Genomic DNA, 25305 nt, shown 5'->3' on the forward strand with positions numbered 1-25305 from the left:
CAGCAAAAAAGAACCAAAAAAGACTGTCTCCATAAACCCCAAAGTAGTTTAAGGTAAAGAAATAAAAATAGAAATGAAGCTTCAATGCTTCCTGCAGAGTCTTACTAGACTTGGCAGTAAATTATGACGGCAGATCCATGAGCTGTATGGCAGTGTTATTGATCAAGATGCTAAACTCAGTTTAATTTTTATATACTCAGAATAACCAATATCCCTTCTCTCACAAATAAATAGGCATAGATATCACTTTTTCTTGGAAGATTCTAATCACCTTTCAGATGAGTTTATGTTAATAGGTACTTAGTGAATGGTATCCAAAGCTTCAATGATGGAAACAACTTATTTCAAGTAAAACAAAAGCTGTTTTTGTTTCTGCCATTGGACACATACATTTTTATGTTTTAGATTTGCTCAATGAATACTGTCCTGGGAAGCTTAATCCATATTTTGCCACAGACAACTCTTAAACAAATAACCCATTCAATTGGCAAATTATTTGTGTTCTCCAAAGACTATACCTTTGATATATTGGTGTTACATAAATGGTTATTTGAACCAAATCAGTAATGGCCTCTGAAAGTTCACACAACTTAGAGATACAGAAAATAGCACTTGGTCAAAAGCAGGTACCTTACAGCTGCTTGATAAGGGCTGACTATAAACTGGGTTAGAACCTTAGGAAAATATCTGAATGCTGACCTATAAAATGTTCTTCCAGGTTATGATAAAGGGTGGTAAAGTACTTACTAAAAGAGAAAATGTCTACTATTTTTCCCTCTTTGAACAATAAAATTAAAATTAATAAGGTTATATAACTAAATTAACCCATGTAAAGTACAAGAATAGCATTTTACTAAAACACTATAATTCTCATTCAGTTGTAATTCTGTGTTAGAATGTTACTAGCATTTATAAAGCTGCCTGTGATTTTTAGGGTCTTTTATGGTGGTTCATGGCTGATCATTTAACTTCTTACTGATTATGAGGTATTTAAATGGTTAGATAGGAATTTGTTCTCCTCCCTAAATTTAAGGACAGGCATATCTGTCCTAAATATGTTTGCAATTAAATTGTCTCTGACTGCTCAAAATAATCTAATTTTTAGTATATACAGAACAAAGAATTCACATTTCTTCCTAGTATCTTAAATATGCAAATCCACGGTTCAAATTTATACTGTTTGTTTCCATACAGACTCAAAAACAAACTACATACTTAAATAAGTCACAAACAAAATATGCTCCCTTACTTTTCCTCTCTTTTTCATATTTGATAGGAGTTTTTACTTAATTACTATTTAGATAGTACATTGACACAATTTGATTACAAGTTTCCAGTAATATCACACAGTAATCATATAAGCACATTCAACATTTACTTCATACATTTTATATTGTTTTCTCTGCTGCCTTTTCCCCTATTTTGGTGATTCTTAAGTACACATAACAAATGCCTGAAATAAATTAAATCTACACAGAGTAAAGTGGATTGACAAATATTGGGTGAGCCAAAGTGTTCCTTTAGTTTTTCTGTACCATGGCTCTAGTAGTGTTAGTTATCTTTAATTCCACTCAAAACAATTTTGTTGGATTGTATTCTAATAGTTGTCATATCAGTAAGCATTTAAAAAACTCATCATCAGCCCTGGCTGGTGTAGCTCAGTGGACTGAGCGTGGGCCTGCGAACCAGAGAATAGCGGTTTGATTCCCAGTCAGGGCACATGCCTGGGTTGCAGCCCAGTTCCCAGCAGGGAACACACGAGAGGCAACCATACGTTGATATTTCTCTCCCTCTCTCCTTCCCTTCCCCTCTAAAAATAAATGAATAAAATCCTTTTTAAAATAACTCATCATCATTGGTGAATTTTTATGCAACCTTTTCAATATTGAAGAAGAAAGAGGCTATGCCACATTTTCATCACTTTATGCTTTATTATTTCAAGGAAAGTAAAAATGCAACTGAAATGCAAGAAAAGATTTGTGCAGTGTATGGAGAAGGTGTGGTGACTGAGTGATCATGTCAAAAGGAGTTTGTGAGGTTTCTTGATACTATTGATATTTTGGTCAAGTACTTCTTTTCTGTGGGACTGATTTACATATTGGAAAATGTTTAGCAGCACCCATGGCCTCTACTGACTAGAAGCTAATAGCGGGAGATAGCCAACATATTCAAAATATCCAAATCAATAAAGTTATTGGTGAAAATGAAAAAAGTGTGTTTTATTTTACAGAGAAAATTAAACAGACTTTTTGACCAACCCAATATTTTGTTTACTTCATTACTTATTTTTGGCTCACATAGTTTTCGCAAAGCAAAGACATTATTTATTATTATATCCTTTCCAACTATCTATTCTAGTCTTTCATATAATGACTGTAATTGCAGAGCACAGTATAAAATAATTGAAGATTTAATGTGTTGGAAATGTAGCATTTTTATTTTATTTTGTTACTGTTGATTGCTGGTTTCCTGGACTATATTTTCTCAAGTCAGTGAAAACCTGAATATCTCTCTAGGTATACAATATAAAAATGTCCATCTACAAATTCAAGGTTGCTTTGGAAAAACCAGTGGAAAGGCCTGCGCTAGAAACAATAAGCAACTGAGACATGTACCAGATGGGAAAAATCAAGAGCTGTTTAGAAGAAGGAAAAGAAAAAGAAATGCTAACAATAAGACTAGAAGAAATATCACCTACGATTGAATAGAATAGGAATTTAGTGAAACGAAAAATGAAGTCTCTCAAGAAAAAAAAATTCTGATTGAAAAAAGGTGGACCACCAATGACAGAATAATAAATACATAATTATATAAATTTATTATAAGCTATTTTCTCTCCCTCAAGGTGTCTCTAAAGGCTAAGGTTTAAGTTAAGAAACAGAATAGTAAAAGGATAAGTTTGTCATATCTAAGTATTTTAACACAAATTAAAACAAGAAAGTAAGGAAGGCAATATATTCCAATAATGCTGCTGATTGACAATAAAAATAAGCTCACATACCTTTTATCCCATGCCAGATACTGAACAGTGGGCTAAAAATCAAATTTGTTGGAAATTTTAAGGGGTGCGTTTCATGAATGAGGACACTGATGTTCAGACTAGTTGGCCACCCATGTCTGACCAGCAGCGTTCCCGCTGCCCTTGAGCCCAACAGCAAGATACCAGCAACAGCAAGTTTTGCTACACAGACAACTGAATGAAAACTCAAATTTGAGAACAAGCTTGGAGAAGTTTTCTGCATCGTGTTAATGCTGCCAAAACTTATTTTATAAATTGGTGAACAGACACAGAAATTTGTATAAATCAAAGATTTTATAGCTATTACAAAGCTATCATAACATATTTGCTTAATTTATTTAGAAGTTAGAGTATGACTTACAAGTGGCATACTTTTATTTAAATAAATTCATTTGTCTGAAAAGTCATTGGTGTGTAACAGCTAACGGCAAAGTAGAATAGAGGGCTTTTTTTCTACACTTGAAATAAAATTTCGTATTTCCAGGTAAGAAACCTGATAATTTCAGTACAGTCCTTAAAAGATGAATCCATACTTTAAGAATGAATTGTGTAAAATTAAGTAACAAATTTTAGCATCTTCATAAATTGATCTTTTTTATAGGTATGAAACTATTGGTAATTAATTTTTGCAAGTCAGCAAAATCAATATTCACCATATATTTATAACAGAAAAAGTATTCTCTTAGGTATATAAAATCTTACTGCTTTATTCCATGTACTCAATGCATGCACACTCATATACACTGTAACGACAATTCAATAAATCTCCTTGTAACTTGTTGCAACTGTATGTGCTCCAATAGTCAAATTCTTTTCAAATTAGGAACATGAACATCTTTATATGCATGCCATTTTGAAAGGTCTCGTGAATTCAAAAATAAATAATATAAAATATGTTCTTACAAGAATTTACAGTGTAAAAATGCAAAGTTTTATAGAAATCTCCCAGTATTTATTTACTCAGTAATTATCTACTTGAGAACTTAAGTATAATCTGCCAAGTTCTAGGCACAATGTCCCTGCAAAGAAGCGGCCCATCTTCTCCAGCACCTTCCAGTCTTAGAACAACTGGAAAGAAATGCTTCTAAACTCATTCAAACAAATGAACACCCTGCAGTTGTAGAAGGTACATGTAGACTCAGAAGGTTTTAAGAAACGTGTTGAAGGACAAATATCATATGATCTCACCATTAACAGGAAGCTAAACAACAAAACAAACAAGCAAGCAAAATATAACCAAAGACACTGAAATACAGAACAGGCTGACAGTGACCAGGGGGGAGAGGGGAGGGAATTTCAGGGGAAAAGGGGAAGGGTTTACAGGTACAAGTATAAAGGACACATGGACAACAACTGATAAGGGTGGAAATGGGAGGGGGGGAGAACGGGGGGTAGGATAGGATGGGAGTAATAGAAAACTGTACTTGAAAAATCATTAAATAAATTTTAAAAAATTAAAAAAAGAAAATGAGAATAATATTGATGTTAAAAATATAATCAAATTTATTATTACCAAAAAAACCCCAAAACAACAACAACAAAAAGAAACTTCTGAGCATTTAAATTTTCTCCAGCTCTTCTGTCAGGGCAAACAGAATCTCTAAATCATTCTGTTACTGAAACCTTGATGGCTTCTTGAAGACAGTTTCTGAACTGACAGAGAAATAAATGGAGAGTAAAAATTGGTATTGTTAAGTTCTAGGTGAAACAAACATAATTATGAATAACTCTCAAAAAGCCTAGATGTCTTCATGCCTCACACCAAACACACTTTTCCATGAAGCTGCTAAAGTACAAGAACAAGCAACAAAGTTAGCATTCCACAATGAATGCACAGAGATAAAGCACAGAGCAACAGATTCTTCGGTGACATTAATAAGGTATTTGGTACATTAAGTCTAAACAAAGTCTGTGGGAGCAGGGATATTTATAGTAACCTCCTGGTGTTTGCTTCAAATGTAATTAATTGACTATATAAAAAGCCATTAGCAGTTTCCTTTATTCTCTTCAAACTAAATCAAAGCAGAAAACATAATTCATTAGCCAGGATTTTTTAAAAAAAACATAAAGATCATGAGGTTTCCTTGGAATTAATGTGAAATTTCCCCACACCTCCAATCTTAAAAAGTGAAAAGAATTATGCTGGGATGTGCAATGAGAAGTATGAAAGATTTCCCAAATGAAATAAGTTACGTAAAACAAAATAATCAAAGATTGAAAGCAAATAGCAGGTGATTTACATGTATAATTTTATTTTTTTAATTTTATCTTGTTAAAAGTAGGTTTATGGACATCTTATAAAAACAACTCAACCTGTCTGACTATATATTTAACATCCTGCAAGTTTGCCCGGATTTCAGAAACATGGTCCAAATGAGGTTTGAGCCACACACACAGTAAATTAAGAGATACCACAATTTCTTACTCTATCATTAAATTGAGAATTGACTTTCTTAAACTAAAGCCATATTTTAAAGTATATATCAAAGAAACTGTGAGAAACCCAAGTCTGATACATTATTTCTTACTTTTCTCACTAATCTTTACCCTTATTAGTTGAAACATGTGTAGTTATTTTTTAATGTGTATTTCTGTTTCACCAAATTTATTATAATAAATACTTTCTATTTTCCTGGAGCTGCCTATTTTCTGCATTTCAAGTTTGCTTGGCATGCAATCTCTGATTCTTCACCAACATTTCTTTCACTGCTCCCTAATTTTCTTCCTCTAACCAGTCCTTGAAAGAGAGAACTGCATCATTTTCTACTCGTTTCCTCATGTTTTCTAGATAGCAAAGAGACCAGCAACAGAAAGCATTTGTTGCTAAAAATGTTAATTTCCCATCAATCATAAGACTCCCACATCAATATCCTCTTCCTCATCAATACTCATACCTTGTCTTCAGTTTAAACTATTATTAACTTAACTACATTTTCTAATTCAGTTAAAAATCTATGCTTGTTTGGAGGCAGAGACCAAAACATTTTACATTGTAAGACACATTCATTTGTATACACACACACTCACATTTTTGAATTATCAGCTAAACCCAGTGATAATGCCCATCTCTGTTTTTCCGTTGTTTGACAGGATTTGGCACACATTGAGGCTCAATAAATGTTTAATAACTGAATAAATGATAAAAGGATATTGTCTACCTTTTCTCATTTTATTTTTAAATTTAATTTACTTTATTGGGTTGACATTGGTTTATAAAATGATATAGCTTTCAAGTGTACAGTTCTATAGTACAACATCTGCAGCTTGTGTGTTCACAGTCTAGTCTCCTTCCATCACCATTTTTACCCCCTTGATCCTCTTTGACCTCCTCCTACTCCGCTTTCCCTCTGGTAATGACCATACTGTTGTCTGTGCCTATGAAATTCTTTTTGGTGTAATACCTTCACCTATTTAACCCAACCTCCTTCCCTCTGAAAGCTGTCTGTTTTTGTTCTGTATCTATGAGTCTGCTTCCTATTTTGTCAGTTTGTTTATTTTGTTCCTTAGGATCACCTAACACCTGCCAAAATGGTTGTCATCAATGAATCAACAAACAACAAGTGTTTGGGTTGATGGGGAGAAAATAGAACACTTATGCGTGCACTTGGAGGGAATGAAGATCCGTGTAAACACTGTGGAAAAGTGTATATAGTTTCCTCAAAAACTGAAAAATAGAACTGTCGTATGACCCAGTGATTCTACTTCTGGGTATATATTCAAAGAAACCTGAAACATGAATTTGGAAGAATATATGCACCCCTATGTTCACTGCAGTATTACTTAGAATAACCAGTAATTGGAAGCAGCCCAAGTGCCAATCAGTAGGTCAGTGGATAAAACAGTTGTACTAAATTCATTCCCCCATGGCATACTACTCAGCCATAGAAGGAATTCTTACTTTTGTGACAGCATGGGTGGACCCATAGAGTATTATGCTAAGTGAAATAAGTCAGAGAAAGACATGTTCCAATTTTAATTTTTTTTATTTTTTAAAAAAATGGGTTTTAGTGAAAGTTTGCATATATATGGGAGTAGATTAATGCCATGGTTAGAATTCTGATTCTATATACAAAGACTTGGCTTATGGTTCTGAAAGTAATGGATAAGTTTTTAAATATAAAATGTGTTTATTAATATATTTTCCTATCAAACAGAGATTGTCACATTTTCATCAGTTACTGTCCTGAATATCCATTTAGAGTGGAATAAATAATTCAGAATATTTCATTCCTGAAGTCAGAAAAGAGCCTGGTCATGAAAGGTAGTCCCTGCTGCGCCCCCTATAAGGCCTCCCTGTGGAACAAATATCAAAGTCTGATGGGACTTTTCCACAGTTTGAAATTTTGGGATAATGATTCAATAAACAAATTACCAACCTCACCTTCTGAAATGTGTAAGCTGTGTAAAGTCATCATCCCTTTCTCTCTGCACCAAAAGTTTCTAAGCACAATGAGTCCAAAGCTTAATTCAAAGGCTTCTCATTATTAATGAACAATTTCCATTACATAATTTTGAAATACTCAAAACTAATCTCTTTTTCCCCTACATTACCAAGGCACCTTTGTAGCCCTGGTAGAAGATTTATTGGTCTGTTTTGCACTGAAGTTATTCATTTATGTAGCTATCTTTCATACAAGATTGTGAGCTCCTGGAAGGCAGATATAATGACTTATTCATGTATGTTTCCCCTGTGTCTGGCACATTATTAATTTGTATTAGTAGATGGTCAAAAATTATTTATTGAATTAAATTTGGTAGACTTTTTAATGCTTAAGGTGCACGACAATCCACATACCCAGATTTTATTAGATTAGGCTAAACTTAATCTTCCCACAGTGTGACATTTTGGCTAACAATCTTCCTTAAAAATCTAGAACCTTGTCTTAACGTATTCTTAGTTACTTTGTGCCAACTCTTTGTGGCCGTACTCATTCTTCAACATACAGTACTCTAACTCCAGGGGAATTTGTGTCCTTGCGGGTTTCCCAGCCTCTGTCTCCACCAGACTGAATCACAAGGAAGCAGTGTGGGTTGTGGTTACAGCTGCAGACTTTGGAATCAGACTGCCTGATTTCAGACCTCAGCTCTCACACTCGCTCATTAAGGAACTTAAGGAAAGATATTTCAACCATCAAAGCTTTGTTCTCATTTTTAAAATAGGAGTAATAATAGTATGTATTAGGAGGTTGTTTTAAATTAAAAGTAGAATAACTCATAAATATTACTTAATTTAGCACTGTGTCTGGCATCAAATAAGTGCTTTATAACTATTTAAAAAATTTTTGAAATCTTAACACAGTGTTTGAAATGAAGTAGGTGTTTATTAAATGTTTGTTGAAGTAAAGTGAAGGACTCTTATTTCTCTGTTTTAGGCTATGATTACTTATTACTGTGTTAAAAAATTCTCCTCATGTGTTTAAAATTCATCTATACATTCACTCCAAGTAGTGGGTATATCAAATTATTGTTCTATCTTTTTTAAAAAGAGTAACATGATGTTTCTGTAAACAAAAAACAGACTAAATAAGACTGAACTCATGAAATATATGTTTCTTTAGCTATTATTCATTTTTTACTTTTTTGTGCCTGAATTGAAGTACTTATGATCAAATGCTGATTTGTGAGAATCACAGAAAGCTATTCAGCCTACAAGCTTATTAAAAACCAACCCAAAACTAAAAGTTAAGAAAGGAAACCATAACACTAGCACCATCACTGACAACAAAAACAAATCACAAGCCTCAAGCCACGCTGGTCTACACTGTCACAGATTCAAGACTGCAGGATTGATGTGTGTGTCTTGGATTTTCAAGGCATAACAAAATATATATGAAGCGGATATTAAAATTAGTATTTGTTAAAATCAAATTGGTTTATACTCAGCACTGCACATAATTCAGAACAAAGTAGAATACTTTGACACTTTGTCTAAGAAGCTGAATACACAGGATTTGTTGATTATGAAGAGAAAGGAAGCCAAAATGCACCTGACAGCATCAGCAAATGTCCAGAAATGACCATACGAATGTGCTCCACCTTCAAATTACATAACTGAAGTATCATCCCTTTTTTAAATCCTGATCACATTCCATTTTACACACCATTTTTAATTCTACTAAAATTGTTTTATTGATTTATTTTCAAGATCTTTTCTTAGAATATGTTGTATTTATGCATATGTACCTTTTATTCTGAAACCATTATTTTTAAACACTGAGAAAGTCAGTAGTAACATAGCATTTTTATAGCGAAGCTGCGCTGGTGATGTCCCTCAATGTAATGAAGAGGATGTAAAACTTTGAGGTAAATGTCTTCTCTGGAGCAATTTGACATGGAATGTCGTTGAATAGCATAGTAGTTACTTTTTAAAAAGCCGTTCAGTAAAATAAGGTGAAGTTAGAAAAGTGGTAGCAATACTGAATTTATTGTGAACTTTCTGAATACAACTTAATGATACTCTTTAAAAAAAGTATTCTACTAATGTGTCCACAAGACAGCACGCATGATGAATGAATAAATTAAATGCTTTTTATCTATTAGCACTTTTATGTGAGTCTACTTCACTGATACTTATTTTCCAGTTCTTATAACTATAAATGAGATATAAGTCACTACATAAAATCATTTAAAATCTAAACATCTAATGATTAGGTTTCTTGCTCAATGGAATATTTTGTGAGCTGGTGCTGCTTAGAATTGATACATATTGCTAAAATGTAGACACATCTAGTCCTCTGGGTATGAGTATCAGACACGGATTCCATAGGGATCAAATTGCAAGAGATAGACAATTTTTAAATTCCTCTTAAGCTGAGCCTTAATTATTTTATTTAAAATTAATCTCCCAAATATTGTATCAGAAATAATATCATGTTCATAAAATACAATTCAAAGTGGAATATGAAGGCTATTTAGACCTCTCTCTCCACTCATGTATATAAGCAAAGAGTTGCTAGTGCATTGTTTCAATTACAGAACTTTCAAAACTGTACTTTGAATTAGTATTTTAATGGTGCTTGCCAAGGATCTAAATAATACTGGGAAGTATAAGGCTAGAGTGTACCATTTGCTCTTATTAATTATGTTGCTAGTCAAAAGTAAAATGCCACGTTCTGTTCAAATTGTTATTGAAAGGTAAATTTATCTATAAAGTATATGAATTTCTTCCCCATGGACTAGAGACTTACTGAATGGCCATAAGCAGAACACTAAACTCAATTCCTTTGGCAGAGTGTAACAACAAAGGTGTTAAAACAGACTAGATTCTAAAGAATAGGTACTTTTCCTACACATTTATACATTTAAATTTGAATGTATAAGAAAGGACCATTAAGCTATGAGACAGAAAAGCACAAAGCTAGTCAACAGCACTATCTAATTCTGTTAGAATTAGATTACCTGAGTACCAGTGATGTTTCTTGTCTCTCCATAAAAATGACAGAAAAAAATATGTTTTCCTAGAGTTACACTACCATAGTCATTATATAGCAGGAAAAAACTTAAAAATAGTATATGTAACACCTCTAGTGGGATGTACTCCAGCACTGCATACTCAAATACGTTAATATTTCTAAAAAAACCTATGAATCAACACATCAAGTGGGACAAATTTAGTCTATAGATAGGCTCTGCTCAGTTTAAGGCATGATTTCCTGCCAAGCGAGGGCAGGCTAAATGCATTACTTTCAATGACTCCATGGTGAACTCTCAGATGAGAAATGGGGCACTTACAAAAAGAGGGAAGACTTACCTTGGCACACAAAACCTCTTTCTTCATACCCAGCGTTGCATGAGCACTTGCCAATGGGTACGAGCCATTCACCTTCTGTACTGCAGTACATCCTGGGAGGATCATCCTCCTTGGAATTGTTAACACAAGAACCCCTGACCTCCACCAGGGATTGGGAATCCATGGGTACGGTGTCTGGAAACATAGCCAGGTTCTTCACTATAAATGGGCACTTTTTGAAGTACACTCTCACGGACACCAAGGCAACACAGGCCCCCACGTCTTGAAAAGCCAAATAAAATCCCTTTTTGTTAACAGGACCTACTTCTCTAACTTCAGTGTTGAGCTTAAGAATACGATCCCCAAGATCCATTTGAGTGAAACTTTCATCAGCTGCAATGGTATCGATCTTTGTAAACTGATGCTCCCGGAACTTGACCCCATGATCGTCGTCAGACTCCATGTAATACAGGTTGAAAGTTTCCTTGCAAGTTCCCAAAACAAATGGAATGCTATTACAGTCCCGTAGGGTGAACTTGAGCTCCACGTAGATCTTCTGAGCTGAGTTCCTGGCGACCCAGTTTGTCCTCAGCCAGTTATTTTGGCTGTGCTCCATCACATTGCACACCTGGTAGGTCCTGATGGGCGTGTAATGCTCATCAACACCACTAATTTCTTCCCACTGAAGAAACAATGGAGAAAAAGGAGTTAATTAAGTTAAGTATAATGAATAAATAATAAATAAGACCAGGGTGTGAATGGTGTCACAGAACATAAAAAATAATGAAAAACTTCAGTGTTACCCATTAAAGGTCATGATGTAGAACAATGCCATAACATTCTTGTTTTAATTTTTTTCATTAGTTGCAAGGTCCTCTGAGTTCATTGGCACAAAGTGTTTTATAATGTTGATGAGCACAATGAGGTGCATTGAAGTTTGTGGGATATTCATGGTAAAAGTTGCTTAGCATTTCATCGAACCTAGCCAAATATTCCGGAATCAAGCCCTCAAATCAGGTGTCTTCAATAACACTGTAAAATTGTTTTGTTGTGCAGTTTAGGATTATATTTTACTTCTTTGTTTATTATTTTAAAAGAATGAAAATATGATTGTATAAATTCATCTTTATTAACCGTCTGCCAATTTGGACCACATCTTGGTAAAACCAATATATGGCCAAGCAAAATGAGTTTAAATGATGTAATTACCATGTATCTTCATGTACAAAATTTTAAACATAGTCATTTAAAGGAATATGTGTTGGTAGGCTATGCAAGAAAATTTGAAGTAAAAATATAACCATGCTTTCTTTCTCCCCCAGCATTCAGTCTTACACAAGCAAGAAATAAATGGCTATTTGGGTTGTTGCTGTTATTAACAGTTAAGTGTCATTGTAAAAAACACTTAAAGTGTTTCAAGATCTTTTTAGAAAAGTGAGGCCTGGCTTCTCTGATCCTTGTAACATGTTTTGAGAAAATGTTAAGCTAGCATCAGATAGTTTATGTTACTTACAATTCTACAATTACACCCATTTTGCCTACTGTTGCCAGCAAGATACATCTTGTAGCATATCATTCTTGAATTCAGTCTTCCATGCCTCCCATTACCTATGCAATAACACTTTCATTTCACATTTGTGTTTTTCCAAACACTGGTTCTACATTTATACTTTTCTAGAGGTTTGAATTATGGTTAGTGAATTATATTTCACTATACATACACTATGTTCTTGTCAACATGAGTGCTTTCATTGTTTTCAAAAGACACATTTGATCGTTTGTTTACCTGTAACTCTAACTGGACTCTGCTGTTTTTTCCTTGATGTCTTTCATACCATACCCATTCTCAAGAAACTATATGTGTTACACAATCCTAATTAAATGCCATATTCATTCATAAATTTATTTCAGGTATATGTTAAGGTAAGTTTAGTTTTGTTTCAGTGCTTTTGTGAAATTTTATACCGCCTCATATCCTCCATAGTCTGCAGCATAAAACTTCACCATTTGGAGGTTGCATACGAATTCATTTTTCTTGTAATACATGTAAAAATCACACAAAGAAGTAACAAATATAAAGTTCTACTTAGGTAACATATCTTAATTTTGTAAGTCAATAAATAAACACAATCCTTGGGAATCCCTTTTTAAATGTATTCTTAATTTTATTCCACTAAAGCAATGGCATGGAAAGTTTTACCTACTTTTAAAATTAATCAATAGCTTTTAAACTATATTAAAATTTTAAATTTATATAAAAAACATAGATATTTCAATTCATAATTTCTTGTCACAAAATAAGATAAAATGCTAATTTATTAAATTGATGGTTACCACAAGAAAAGAAATATGATATTTATGTTGCCCTTGATCTCATAAAAATAATTGTTTATGTTATGATGTTTGAATTATCAAAACTAATTTGTGGACTACCACCAACATAGCTTAAAAACTTCTTAAATTCTCTTTAGTTCTCTTACAAACCTAAAAACAAAACAAAAGCAAATAAGTAAAAAGTACTATTTATTTTAATAAGCTTGGTCATTCAGAGTTTAGAAAATAAGAAAGGCATTAGTTTTCTAGAGGCGAAATTGGTTTGACTTCATTGTCACACCCAAGGTCCAACAAAGACACAAATTTTGACTTTAGACCTAATATACAAAACACATTTATATCTTAATATAAAACAGAAAATATTCATACTGTGTTTTTAAAAGTCACCAATATGCCATTTTCAAACATCTACCTTATGAAGACTTTATGAAGAAGAACATACATAACAGTTTCAGTTCTGAGGATTTGACGTTAAGATAATAAATACCATATGATATCACCGTTAACAGGAATCTAAACAACAAAACAAACAAGCAAGCAAAATATGACTAATGACACTGAAATATAGAACAGGCTGACAGGGTCCAGAGGGGAGAGAGGAGAGAATCATAGGGGAAAAGGGGAAGGATTCACATGAACAAGTATAAAGGACACATGGACAATAACTAAGGGTGGGGGCCAGAAATGGGAGGGAGGTGGGGAGCACTGGGGGGGGCAGGGCTGGTAATATAAGACAGAAAACTGTACTTGAACAAGAATTAAATAAAAATAAAAGTTAAAAAAGAAAAGAAAAATTAATATATGTTTAATATTTAAAAAATTTAAAAGAGTGCTGGTGTAGCTCAGTGGATTGAGCACGGGCCTGTGAACCAGACAATCGCGGTTCGATTCCCAGTCAGGGCACATGCCTGGGTTGCAGGCCAGTTCCTGGCAGGGGCCAGTTCCCAGCAGGGGATGCATAAGAAGCAACCATACATTGATGTTTCTCTTCCTCTCTCCTTCCCTTCCCCTCTAAAGATAAATAAATAAAATATTTTAAAAAAAATTTAAAAGAGTGAACAGACTTGGAGCTACAAAATTCTCTGATGTTAAAAGTCATTATTATGTGGAATCCTCTATCACTATGAAACAGGGTGCAGCCAAGAGAGGGGCCCCAAATAGGGATTTGGAATGGGGTCCAGAACTCAAGGTGTCCTGGAAATATTACAAAGATATAAATGATGTCCTCACCCCTTTCCCCACAGGTGTGAGTTGGGGGAAAGGGGAACAGGAACATGCAGAGCTGTTTTGTACAGCAACAGCTTTGCAGCTAATCCATGGCATGATCATTTAACATATCTATAACCTTTAACTGGTTTCATAGATATGTTAAATAGCTATGGCCATGCTTTGAGCCAGAGAGATGGAAGTGACTTCCACCCAATATGTAACTCAGTTACATCTTGCTTACAGCACCTGCATGAGAGTTTGAAGAAGATTGGCTCCATGACATGGGGCCACACCTGCCCAGACTCACAATGGCAGCCCAGTAAACTTGGAACAATACAGGAATGCTGGCAGGTGTAACTGATTGTAGGAGGAGTCAAAAATGGATTCCAGAAGAAGGTTGGCATGGGGATTTAAACCCAGACTCGGCAGCCATGCAAGAGAGAACCATGCGGTTTTGGCCAGAGTGGGGACCCCTGCAGTTTTAATGGGGAAACCCCTGTGGCATTCGTGAGAGTGGGGACCTCGCAGCTTTGTGGTGCTTCTTTTTGCCACATGGCTTAAGAAGTAGGGGATACTTTGCCTGGAAGAAAAGGGGGTGCAAGGACTTTTGTTGGTGGGGCATGAGAAGGTGCCACATGACTTTGGATTAACTGAAGATCCTGGCGGTGACACAGCTGATGGTGCTTGAATCAGGGATCTCTACTTTTCCTGAAATATGGTACGCCAGTTTAGGGTACAGGGAGAACGAAGGACTGTGTGTGTTTTTAAGTATCCTAAAGGACTTTGATATTTTAACGAAGACAATAGGTCACTACTCTAAGTCTGTATCACTTTAAATAAACATTTCATTTCCTTTTCACAAATCTCTGGCATTGAGAGACATCTTTCCTCTGGCGGCAGATAATTCGAACCTAGTGGGGGCTACTTTCTGTAATAGTATATGTACCCCCTTTGGTCCTGCTGTCTAACAACTACATTGGCTCTCCAATGTCATTAACAGATATAACAAAAACTCCAGAGAATAAATGTTTTCTGTGGGTATTTTATAGAAAGTTAGATAATGAGCATTATTATTTAAAAATAACATAATTGACTTTAAAAATTTAGGTCAAGATTTCCTTAATAAATATGAGTTTGTACTTTGATGAATCAATTACAGATTTCTTCTACTATGTATGTATGAACAGCATTTTACTAAACATCAAACAGAAGAGATCACAGAGAGACTTTTTCAATTTGATGTAAAATATTATTTTTAATTATGGAGCTCTCTCTCATTTTTGTCTCTCTCAATGCTCATTTGGCAAGCTTTCATAAGTCCTTGAACCCAGAGGTATAAATTGAAAGGAGATAATGCAAACAGAATCACGATGCTTTGCATGTAAAAGGTTGCAGAGAGCAATTATCACTTCATTAATTTGTAATGAAGACCAAATTGCCTGTAAGTGATGGTGGCTTGCCATCTCAGACCACTTGCAAAAACAAGTCACTAACATTTACTGAGGACTGAAGACAATAGAAATAAAATCCCTAAATGAGCATTTTCACAGTAATGGCATCAAAAACAAAACATCACTAATTAAAGCTGGTGTAGTAAAGCTTACACTTCATAATTTTAAAATATGCCGATATTTGCCCCATTGTTCTACTACAAGAACTAACATGCAATGTTTATAAGTTATTAGAGATAGTATATTGCCATAGTCATTGTTGTAAGACAGAATCGGGAAATAAAAATGGGTGACATACAGAACTAGGTGCTTCAAAGGATCTTTCCATTAATTTTCCTAATTCCTAACGAAAATCTTTGTAAGCGGTATCCCACAATAATATGTGTTCAGTACAAGGGGATATATAACTAGGAGGAGCTCACATTCTTTCTAAAGCTCAATTCTCCCTACTCAATAATTCTGATATTTAGTCTGGCTCTCAGATTCTTATTCCAAGCATTTATCATTAGACCACAGAAGACAGATAGAACTCAGTGCTGTTTCCCCTGGCCACCCCAGATTATATAATGGAATCCACTTGTATCCAGACTTCCTCTCCTTAGCAATGTAATTCTGAAATCTATTTCCAGAAGCAGAATCAGTGAAATTCCCCGTCATCAAAAACAATGTAGGATGCAAAAGAGATCCTTAATTTGTATTTTTTAGGTAGCACAACTCCATGTCATTGATTCAAACATATATTTTTGGGGAAACCTACATTTTTAATAATTAATCAGCATTTAAACTAATAACTATCATTCTGATAACTTCAATTATAGTAATTAAGAATCTTTACTCATTGATATCAATTACTCTCTTGGATTCTCTCTTAACTATGTGCTAATGGGAAGAGAGGAGAAAAATGTTTGCATTTTTTTTTAAAGAGGGAGAACTGCAATACATTTACTGCATAAGCTAACATGATTTGGAAAAAATAGTATGAAAGTCAGAAAAAATAAGTTTATGATTTACCTAATAAGACATAAATTCAGTTTCTTAGAAATCTGTAGATAATAAAAAGCAGTTACCAATATTCTATTGTTTACAATATTGCTTTTGTATTTCAATGCTCAATAAGACATTTCTGCATGTTACAATGCTAATTACTTTTTATTCAGTGATTATAAGTGACATTAAGTTGGTTCATGCTCTTCATTCTCTATTCATATTTCTTACTCCCACATTTCTTCCCCTTAATGCACTCCCGTAGAGTTTGATAATTCAGTGGTCATCATAGATACAGTTGAACACTTATCATCCATCAGCATTCTAAGCATAGAGATGTGTAATTGCTCAGAGTAAGGATGTCACTGTCAAGTGTCAAGCAGAGATATACCTACAAAAGTCATTATGCTTCCATTTATTTATAAATATTGTTAGCCTGTTCTAGTATCTAAAGTACATATACACAGATACATGTGTGTATACATATGTACATTTCTAACAGTATTACATGAAAAGGTAGAGGGAAATAAAACAGCTGAGATTAATGAGGAATAGGATTGTTTGGAGGTTTTGTTGCTGTTGATGTTGATTTTTGATCAAATCAGAAAATTGCATTTGTAATCAGAAGACCAAAGAGAGAGAAAATGGAGACTGTTGTTGGAAACCCAGCATTACTAAAGATTCACACAGGAGTTTGAGAATAGAAATGCCCAGAAGGGGCTGACTGAGACGGTGTTACCAGTATCTTAACAGTAATGACCTCTATCCATCCCCCCATGCTCACCTTTAAACACTAAGTATTCAGCAGAAAATTGATAACAGCGTTAGAACTGTCTTATTGCCTATAGACAGGACAATGCCTAGTTTGGGTAACTTAACTACTGGGGAAAGCCAACGAAGGATTTCAGAGTGAGAACAAGAGTTTGGGTCAGGATGGTATAGTCCCTATTTAGAATTATTAGGAATATTGGGCAGATTGTGATATTTAGTTGATTTTATCGGGGTGACAATTCTACAATACACCATCTGTACTTCATATTGTGTGCTCACATGTTCATACTCCAAGTTAAAAGACACAGGCTACTAAGGCCATTGTCTCCAAAAGACTTGAGGGTATGGGGATCCTTCTGTCCCTTATAAGCAAGCCCCTACCTTGAATTCTCTGTCTTTACCCAGCACCTTGTGTTCACAAATGCTTCCATCTTAATACTCAGTACTTCTCAGTTTCTTAAAGCCCTAAACGGAGACAAAAACTAGAGCTGCTTTGCCTTCAACATTCTAAGGCTTTAATTTGAGTTACTCCTCTCCCAGCTGGAAGTCACTGGCACTGTACTGAGATCTCAGGGTTGTTGCCACATCATTCTGCCTGTGGACACATGCCCCAAGTTATTGACCAAAGGTTGTCTAATTCCCTTACATCAATGGTTCATACATACACATTGGCAAGTGAACTTTTTGAAAAACTGCTTCATGGGTGCCCATCCAAAATAATTAATTTGTTTTTGAATGACCTAGGTGATTCTAATGCACCCTTAAGGTTGAGAACCAATGCTGTATGTCCCTTAACTGGGTGTTTAATTTCTCTTCTCTAGCTGACCTAACAGTATACTTCAATATCAGTTTCTCAGGCTTCCAAATCTCCTCGTAAACTATGTCTAAAGTGTCTATATAGCCCTGGCTATCTATGTAAAATGGCCCTTTGCTCAGCCCTCATTCTGTCTGTTCTTCGATTCTAGGATTTGCCAAAGCGCAGGCATGCCTTACGTAGGAGCTCACCTGAAAACCTCATCTCCCATTTCCCACAAAGAACTGTAAGATATTATTATAACAAACAAAGTAAATCTAATCATAGTGTTTATTTTGCATCTGCTGGTAAATGTGAACCGTGTACATTACCAAAAGACATAAACAATCGTGTGCAAAGGTTACTTTCAATTACATGTTTTTCTTCGTATGAATGAATGTGGGACAAGTGGTTTCAGACACGCTGCTATTTTTATGTTTTTCTAGTGATGTGTGATTTTTAAAAATGCCTTATCATTGTATTCAATTCCACATGCATTTATTAAATATGTCCATATGCAATGCCTAGATTAGAATTTATGGAGAGTCAAAAGTTAAAGTGTCATTTTTGTTCTCTGGAAGTTTGGATGCTGGAAGGAGAGACAGACATAAGTGTCACACAAGGGAAATGATGTGATACTCTCTATCTGAGGTCCTAAAAGAAGCTGGGAAAAGAGGGAGACAGGTCCTGGGAAAGGATTAAGGAAAAAGAAATGGAGGAGTAGTGAAGCTAGAACTTCTACAAGGCAGATATAGAGAGGAAAAGTGTTAACAAATTGGAAGATGTGTAATTACGAACAGACCTGTTTAATAAACTGGGTTCCACTACAGCTAGTTGGAACAGAGAGGCCTGGGCCAATTTCAGCAATACCAACTGACATGTCTCACTTCACCTACTACAGTGAGAAACTTTGGAACACAGGCACAAGGGTAGCTCTGGACTGGTAGCTGGTTCTCAAAAACAAAACAGAACAACAACAACAACAACAAAAAGACTTTAGAAAGACCACTGCAAAGATCTAGAAGTCATAAGACGACTTTTTTTGAATAAGTGTACATTGAACATTTCTCAAAAGATTATTAAGACATACTTATTTATGAATGTGTATACAGGATACATCTACACCTAAAGAGAGTGACAACTGTTCACTCTGTTAGAATTTTTTGACTACTAAATCATATTTCAGAAAGATGCTTGTTTGTACTGAAAAACTGTAAGTATCAGAAAAAATATCAAGGTGCATGCATGTAAATCCCTACATATTCTTAAATTTTCTCTCATGGAACAGTGTTCTCATTTTGCTCTCTATACCTCCTTTCAAAAACATTCAATTTATATTTACTGATTAACTGGATCAAGCTCTGTATCAGTAATTGAGTAATGAAGAAAATACAGTTTCTGTATTCTTAAAGCACCTAGTGTACTTATGTTACACCCATTGTTATATATATTATTATTTAATAAAGGTGCTTATTTCTTTATTCATTATTCTTTCTCCCATCATGGTTGTTGGTTTCGTTCTTCTTCTCCTCCCAAACATTTAGCCCTGTATCTAAAATAAAGTACCCTATAGGGAATAAGTAGAACTAAATATCATGTGATTAACAAAAATTTTAATTTATGTAACTAGTAAAGCACAGAAGTGTGTTTTTTGGTGTTTAAGGCATTGATACTCTGAATAGCTGTGTCAGAAAGTGGTCTTGATGAGTAAATATAAGACACACTCTAAGAATGTAAACATTTAAAAATTGTTTAAAATAAGAGGAAAATAAGTTTCTAGAAAAAATATGTCAGCAACTAAAATGTAAAATATGAGGTCTGTCCCAACAGTACCCAGCCATTTAGTATGAAAAATAGAGACATATTGAAGAATATGAAAGATACAAGAAACACTGTACATAGAACAACAATGCCTTAGTCCTCTTCAAAGTAGGCACCTTAGGACCTCACACAGTTCTCCCAGTCGCCATCAGCTGCCCCATCTTATTTTCCTGAATCACACAAATGGTCTAAAATCTATTCACTTTCAAAGGTAATTTGAGTTTTAGAAAAAGCTTGAAGTCACAGGGCACTAAGTCTGGGCTGTAGTGAATCACTGGGTGATTTGCTGTTTCACCAAAAAACTTTGCACATGACGCATGAATGGGTGCATGGTCATGATTAAGGTGATGATCACCAGTTGTCCATTGCTGTGGCCTTCTGAACCATCCATAAGTTTATGTGGAGGAATGTTCATACTTAATGCAAATCTGATGGAGATTCATCAGATCTTACTCAGGCATTTTGAATGTGATGGCCACATAGTGCATAAGCTCACTCAACAGCATCGACCTCCCCCACTGACTACTACAGTGAGGTCATCATTGCTCAAGCATGAACATTCCAGTCCACTCTCCTTGGCTGCTAGGTTACAGTGATGTCACACAAACTGTTCTTGTTATCTTAACAATGCCTGGAATTTTTCTGGACAGACCTCATATACCATGAGAAGACATTATACAAATTCACAATAGTCAAACATTTTCAGTTAAACCTACTAATTTGAATTTATGTTTCTTCTGTGAGGAATAATATTAATATCAAAGGAAGGATAGAAAATACATAATTTACATAAAGAGGTTGTATCTAAATAGTAAAATGTTTTTATTTATAATGTAAAACAGACTTCTAATACCAAAAAATATTGCTTTCAAAACTATAACCATGAAGTATACCATTATCTGAAATGATATTAGCAAAGAGGAGGACAATATGGTTAAAATAATCTATTTTATCTATTCCATAACATTTTAAAAAATAAACATCATTTGTATTATCAGAGAGTTTTCTCACTTTGTCTTCTTGCTTAGGTATATTGCCAAATGACATTATTTTTTACAGAATAAATTCCCCTTAAATATTAAAGATTAGGGCAATGAAACTATCATGTTCCCAACTCTTGGAAAAGGGTTCAATATAAAATTGCCCAATAAAAAGACAATTTTATAATACGGTATAACTGCTCGAAAATAATGGGGTAAAATTCCATGCACATGGGCTTAACTTGTCTAGACTGAAAACTGTGCTAAGATGGACCTTTACAGAATTATTACAAATGGCCAACTACTTAGAAATTAATGCATAGCAGTGACAGCAGTGCATTTCATATCATTTGTGAGATTCATGCAATTTCCTGCTATGATAATGGGTTACAGCCACAGTAATCACAGCAATTTACTATATACCTGTGGAGCAGTCACAGTGACGGAAACGAGATTAAATCATGTCACTGTGAAACATATGCTACATTTCACAGATCTTCAGAAAACTAAGTTTATTTTTTAACACAATAAATGTAATTCTTGAGAGCATTTCCCTGAAATACTAGCTGCTTTGTAGCATTCATTTTAAAGCTACAGAGACTTCTCCTCCTGTTCTTCCCACAAGGGCAGCAACCATTCTACACAGGACCATATTTTATTGTGTGCTATTGCTCATGTTATTAGAGTTGTCCCACTTTTTTCTCCTTTGCCCAGCTCCACCCAGCCCCCTACCTCAGGCCATCCCTTTACTACTCTCCATGTCCCTAGCTCATGCATCCATAGCTTGGCTAATCCCTTCACATTCATTCACCCAATCCCCCTTCTCCCTGTCCTTCAAAGGCTGCCCATCTGTTCCATGTATGTATACCTCTGTTTCTATTTTGTCCATTGGTTTATTCTGTTCATTAGATTTCACATATAAGTGAGATCATATAGCATTTGTCTTTCAGGGACTGGCTTATTTCACTTAAAATAACAGTCTCCAGGCCCATCCATGCTGTCACACAAGGTAAGAGTTTCTTCATTATTTCTGCTAATAGTATTGAGTCCTATAAATGTACCACAACATTTTGATTCACTCATCTGCTGATGGGCACTTAGGTTGCTTCCAGATCTTGATTATTATAAATAATGCTGTTATGAATATGAGGGTGCGTATATTCTTTTGAATTTGTATTTGGGGATTCTTAGGGTGTATTCCATAGAACCATGTTTAATTCTTCATCCATTGAGCATCCTGCAAAGCCCAGACTGATGGTCATAGTTCTAGAGACAGATTCTGGGTTTGAAACCTAGCTCCACTACTTATCGGAGTGTCATGGACTATAACTTAATTCACACATTAGTAAAATGGGGGAAATGATAGTGAACTCTTTCTAGAGATGTTATTAACAAAAAGATAATATCTATTTTTAAAAAGTATTCTGCACATGGGAAGCAGTAAATGAATGTTATTATTCTGCCAAATTCAGTTAACTTAAAATGTCATTAGGATACACTGATTTTTCATTATAGAATAATCAGAATGTATTTTAACTTTAATTTTTCCTATTCTCTATATTTTTACAAAGAGTTTCTTCAGACTTGTTTAAGGTACTCTTACAAATTCTGACATGTGTTGTTTATCCTACTATTTTGAAATTCAATATATATAACTAATGACAATAGTTAACTGACTCTTGGACTGCTTCATATTGTTATAAATGAGCTTTCTGTGTTTTATCTATGATAAATTTGTCATTCCATGTGGAGTAAAGTTTTGCCAATAATATTCCACACTTTACCAAATAGTTCTGTAATTGTATTACACATTTGACTTCACTTCCTTTCACTATTATTTTTAAATAAAAGTATATAATCTACCTAAGATGTTAATAGGCATATTATATGGCTTAATAAAATTAGTCATGTATTACATTTTTACTCCATATTGGACAATATGTTAAGCTTTAGTTATCTGTCTAAATGGAGATGATAACAGTACTTTTCTTCCAAGATTTTCAGTTACTTAATAGATAACATTGATAGGTAATGAGTGTTCATAGAGTTGTTACCTGAAAACTAACTAAAACAAATATTTACCTGAAAAACTAACTAAAACAAATTTATAGTTTTGTAGCAACTATATGCTACAAAACTATTTTTGGTACTACCATTGCACAGACGTCATGTTTCCTGCCCTTGAAAATCTTGCACTATACAAATGGTGATGTGTGTGTGTAAGTCTAATATTAGGCAGTCTTTCATATAACAGAAATCCATTGTGGTCCTGGGGACCTCTGGCTCCATGGAAAAAATAATAGTAAAGCCGCTAGAGAAAGCAACAGTAAACACACACACACACACACACATGACAGGTGAGCTGTGATTATCATCCAAAAAGAAAGATAAAACAGCTTAAGAGGATAGAATTCCATAAACAGGTTGATGAATATGATATTTTAGCTAGGGTAACCAGTGATAAGTTCTCATTTGTGCAGCCACTTAAATGAAATCAGTGAAAAACCAGGAGAAGAGAATATCTGCAGATAAAGCATCAGTCTGAGGGGACAGAAAACCCAGGGATTGTGAACTTGAAAGGGGCATTATAATCAAGGATTAGCAAGGAGGTTACTGTGGCTGGAACTGAGTGATTCAGGCACGAAGTGCCAAAACAGCAGGTCAGAGAGGCGGTGGAGTACAAGAGCATTTAGTCCTCGTTTGGCCACCTGAGGAATTTTGGATTTTACTCTCAGACAATTGACAATTCAGGCAAGGGTTTGGCCAGAAGAGTGACACGGTATGATTCACATATTAAAATGGTTACAGGGCTTCTCTGTGAAAAGAAACTACAGATAGCAAAACTGTAAGAAGTGAGATCATTAAGATTTTATTATAACAGTCCAGGGGACAGAGGATAGGATATTACTGGTGGAGATAGGGAGAGCAGATCAAATTCTGAAAATATTTTGGTGGTAGAGCCAAAGGACTTGAAAGACTGGGCATGGAACTAGTAAGAGCCGGGTGGAGAATGAGATATACATTATCAAAGAGGGGCAATGCCCATGTGAGACCAGAGAAAGAGATCCACAGCTAGGAAGTGGCATTAAGGTGAGAAATTTAATAAGTTCACTTTTGACTAGTGAAAATAGGTGATGAGAGAGATGGAGGAAAAGAACACATTCCAGGCAGATGAAGTGACTATGGACAAAAACACTGACTGAGCTTGGGTATGAAGCAGCTGAAGTGAGAAATGAAGCTAGTCTTTCATTGATTAACTCAACACATGTTTATTAAATAGCACTTAGGCACTTAGGGACTTTCTTAGGTGCTGGAATTACAGTAGTAACAAAATGGCCTAGAGTCTCTCCTTAGAGACTTTAAATTCTAGTGGGAGAGACAGACCAAAAAGACATAATAAAGAAGTAAAATTTATGTTTTCTTGTACAGTGGTATGTTTTAAGAGAAATAAAGGGACAAAAGAGAAGGTTGAGAGGAGGGGAAGATTTTTAAAAGGATGGACCGAGAATACCTCCCCTGAAAGGTGGTGTTTAAATAAAGACCTAGACGAAGTGCTCACAAAAGATGAAGACTTCACTGGGAAGGTGATGTTTGAGTAAAAGAGTGTGGACACATGAGCAAAGAGTATTCAATGCAAACAAAATAGAAGTAAAAAGCCCTGAGGAGTTATCTCGAGTAAAAATAAAAACCACAAAGAGTGGAGTGTATTGGGTACGTTCTAGGAAGAGGAGAAGACCCTGGCTAGGCAGAGGAAAGGAGGGTAAACATTGAAGGTTAGGTCCAATCCTGGGATCTGAGTGGAGAATTGGCAAGACTCACCTTTTCATAGGACCTCACTGGTTACTACATAGAGAACAGTGGGAAATTCAGTAGAAATGAGAGGGGATAATATGAAATGATTTGAAATGTAACTGAGGTTTTTCTCATCGATCATGAAATCCAAAGATCCAATTTAGGGACATTACATTGACAAGAGTGTTGAGCATGGACTGGAGGAAGAATGCAGGGAGATGAACCAATTATTGTGGCCAGTTAAGGAAGGGTGATGAGATCTTGTCCATTTTGCTCATTATTAGTCCCCAGCATCCAGCCTAGTTCCATGTACTCCACTCACTGAATGAGCAAATGAATGGATTAATTTTTGAATGACACTAATATTTGGGGCAGAACTAAGACTTGACAACTGATAAATTTCTGGTTTAAGAAAATTGAAA

General features: G+C 34.9%; 1 protein-coding gene across 1 annotated transcript in view; it reads right to left on the reverse strand.

The window, feature by feature from the left end:
• EPHA3 (EPH receptor A3) overlaps positions 1-25305 on the reverse strand; it is a 344437-nt gene that overhangs the window by 239721 nt on the left and 79411 nt on the right. Inside the window, exon 3 of the mRNA XM_037059003.1 lies at positions 10770-11430. Within this exon, the coding sequence (XP_036914898.1) occupies positions 10770-11430 (661 nt within the window). The remainder of the gene's footprint in view (positions 1-10769; positions 11431-25305) is intronic.

This window comes from Sturnira hondurensis, unplaced genomic scaffold (genome assembly GCF_014824575.4).
Source record: "Sturnira hondurensis isolate 20B ecotype Veracruz unplaced genomic scaffold, ASM1482457v3 Scaffold0010428, whole genome shotgun sequence".
Taxonomy (NCBI): domain Eukaryota; kingdom Metazoa; phylum Chordata; class Mammalia; order Chiroptera; family Phyllostomidae; genus Sturnira; species Sturnira hondurensis.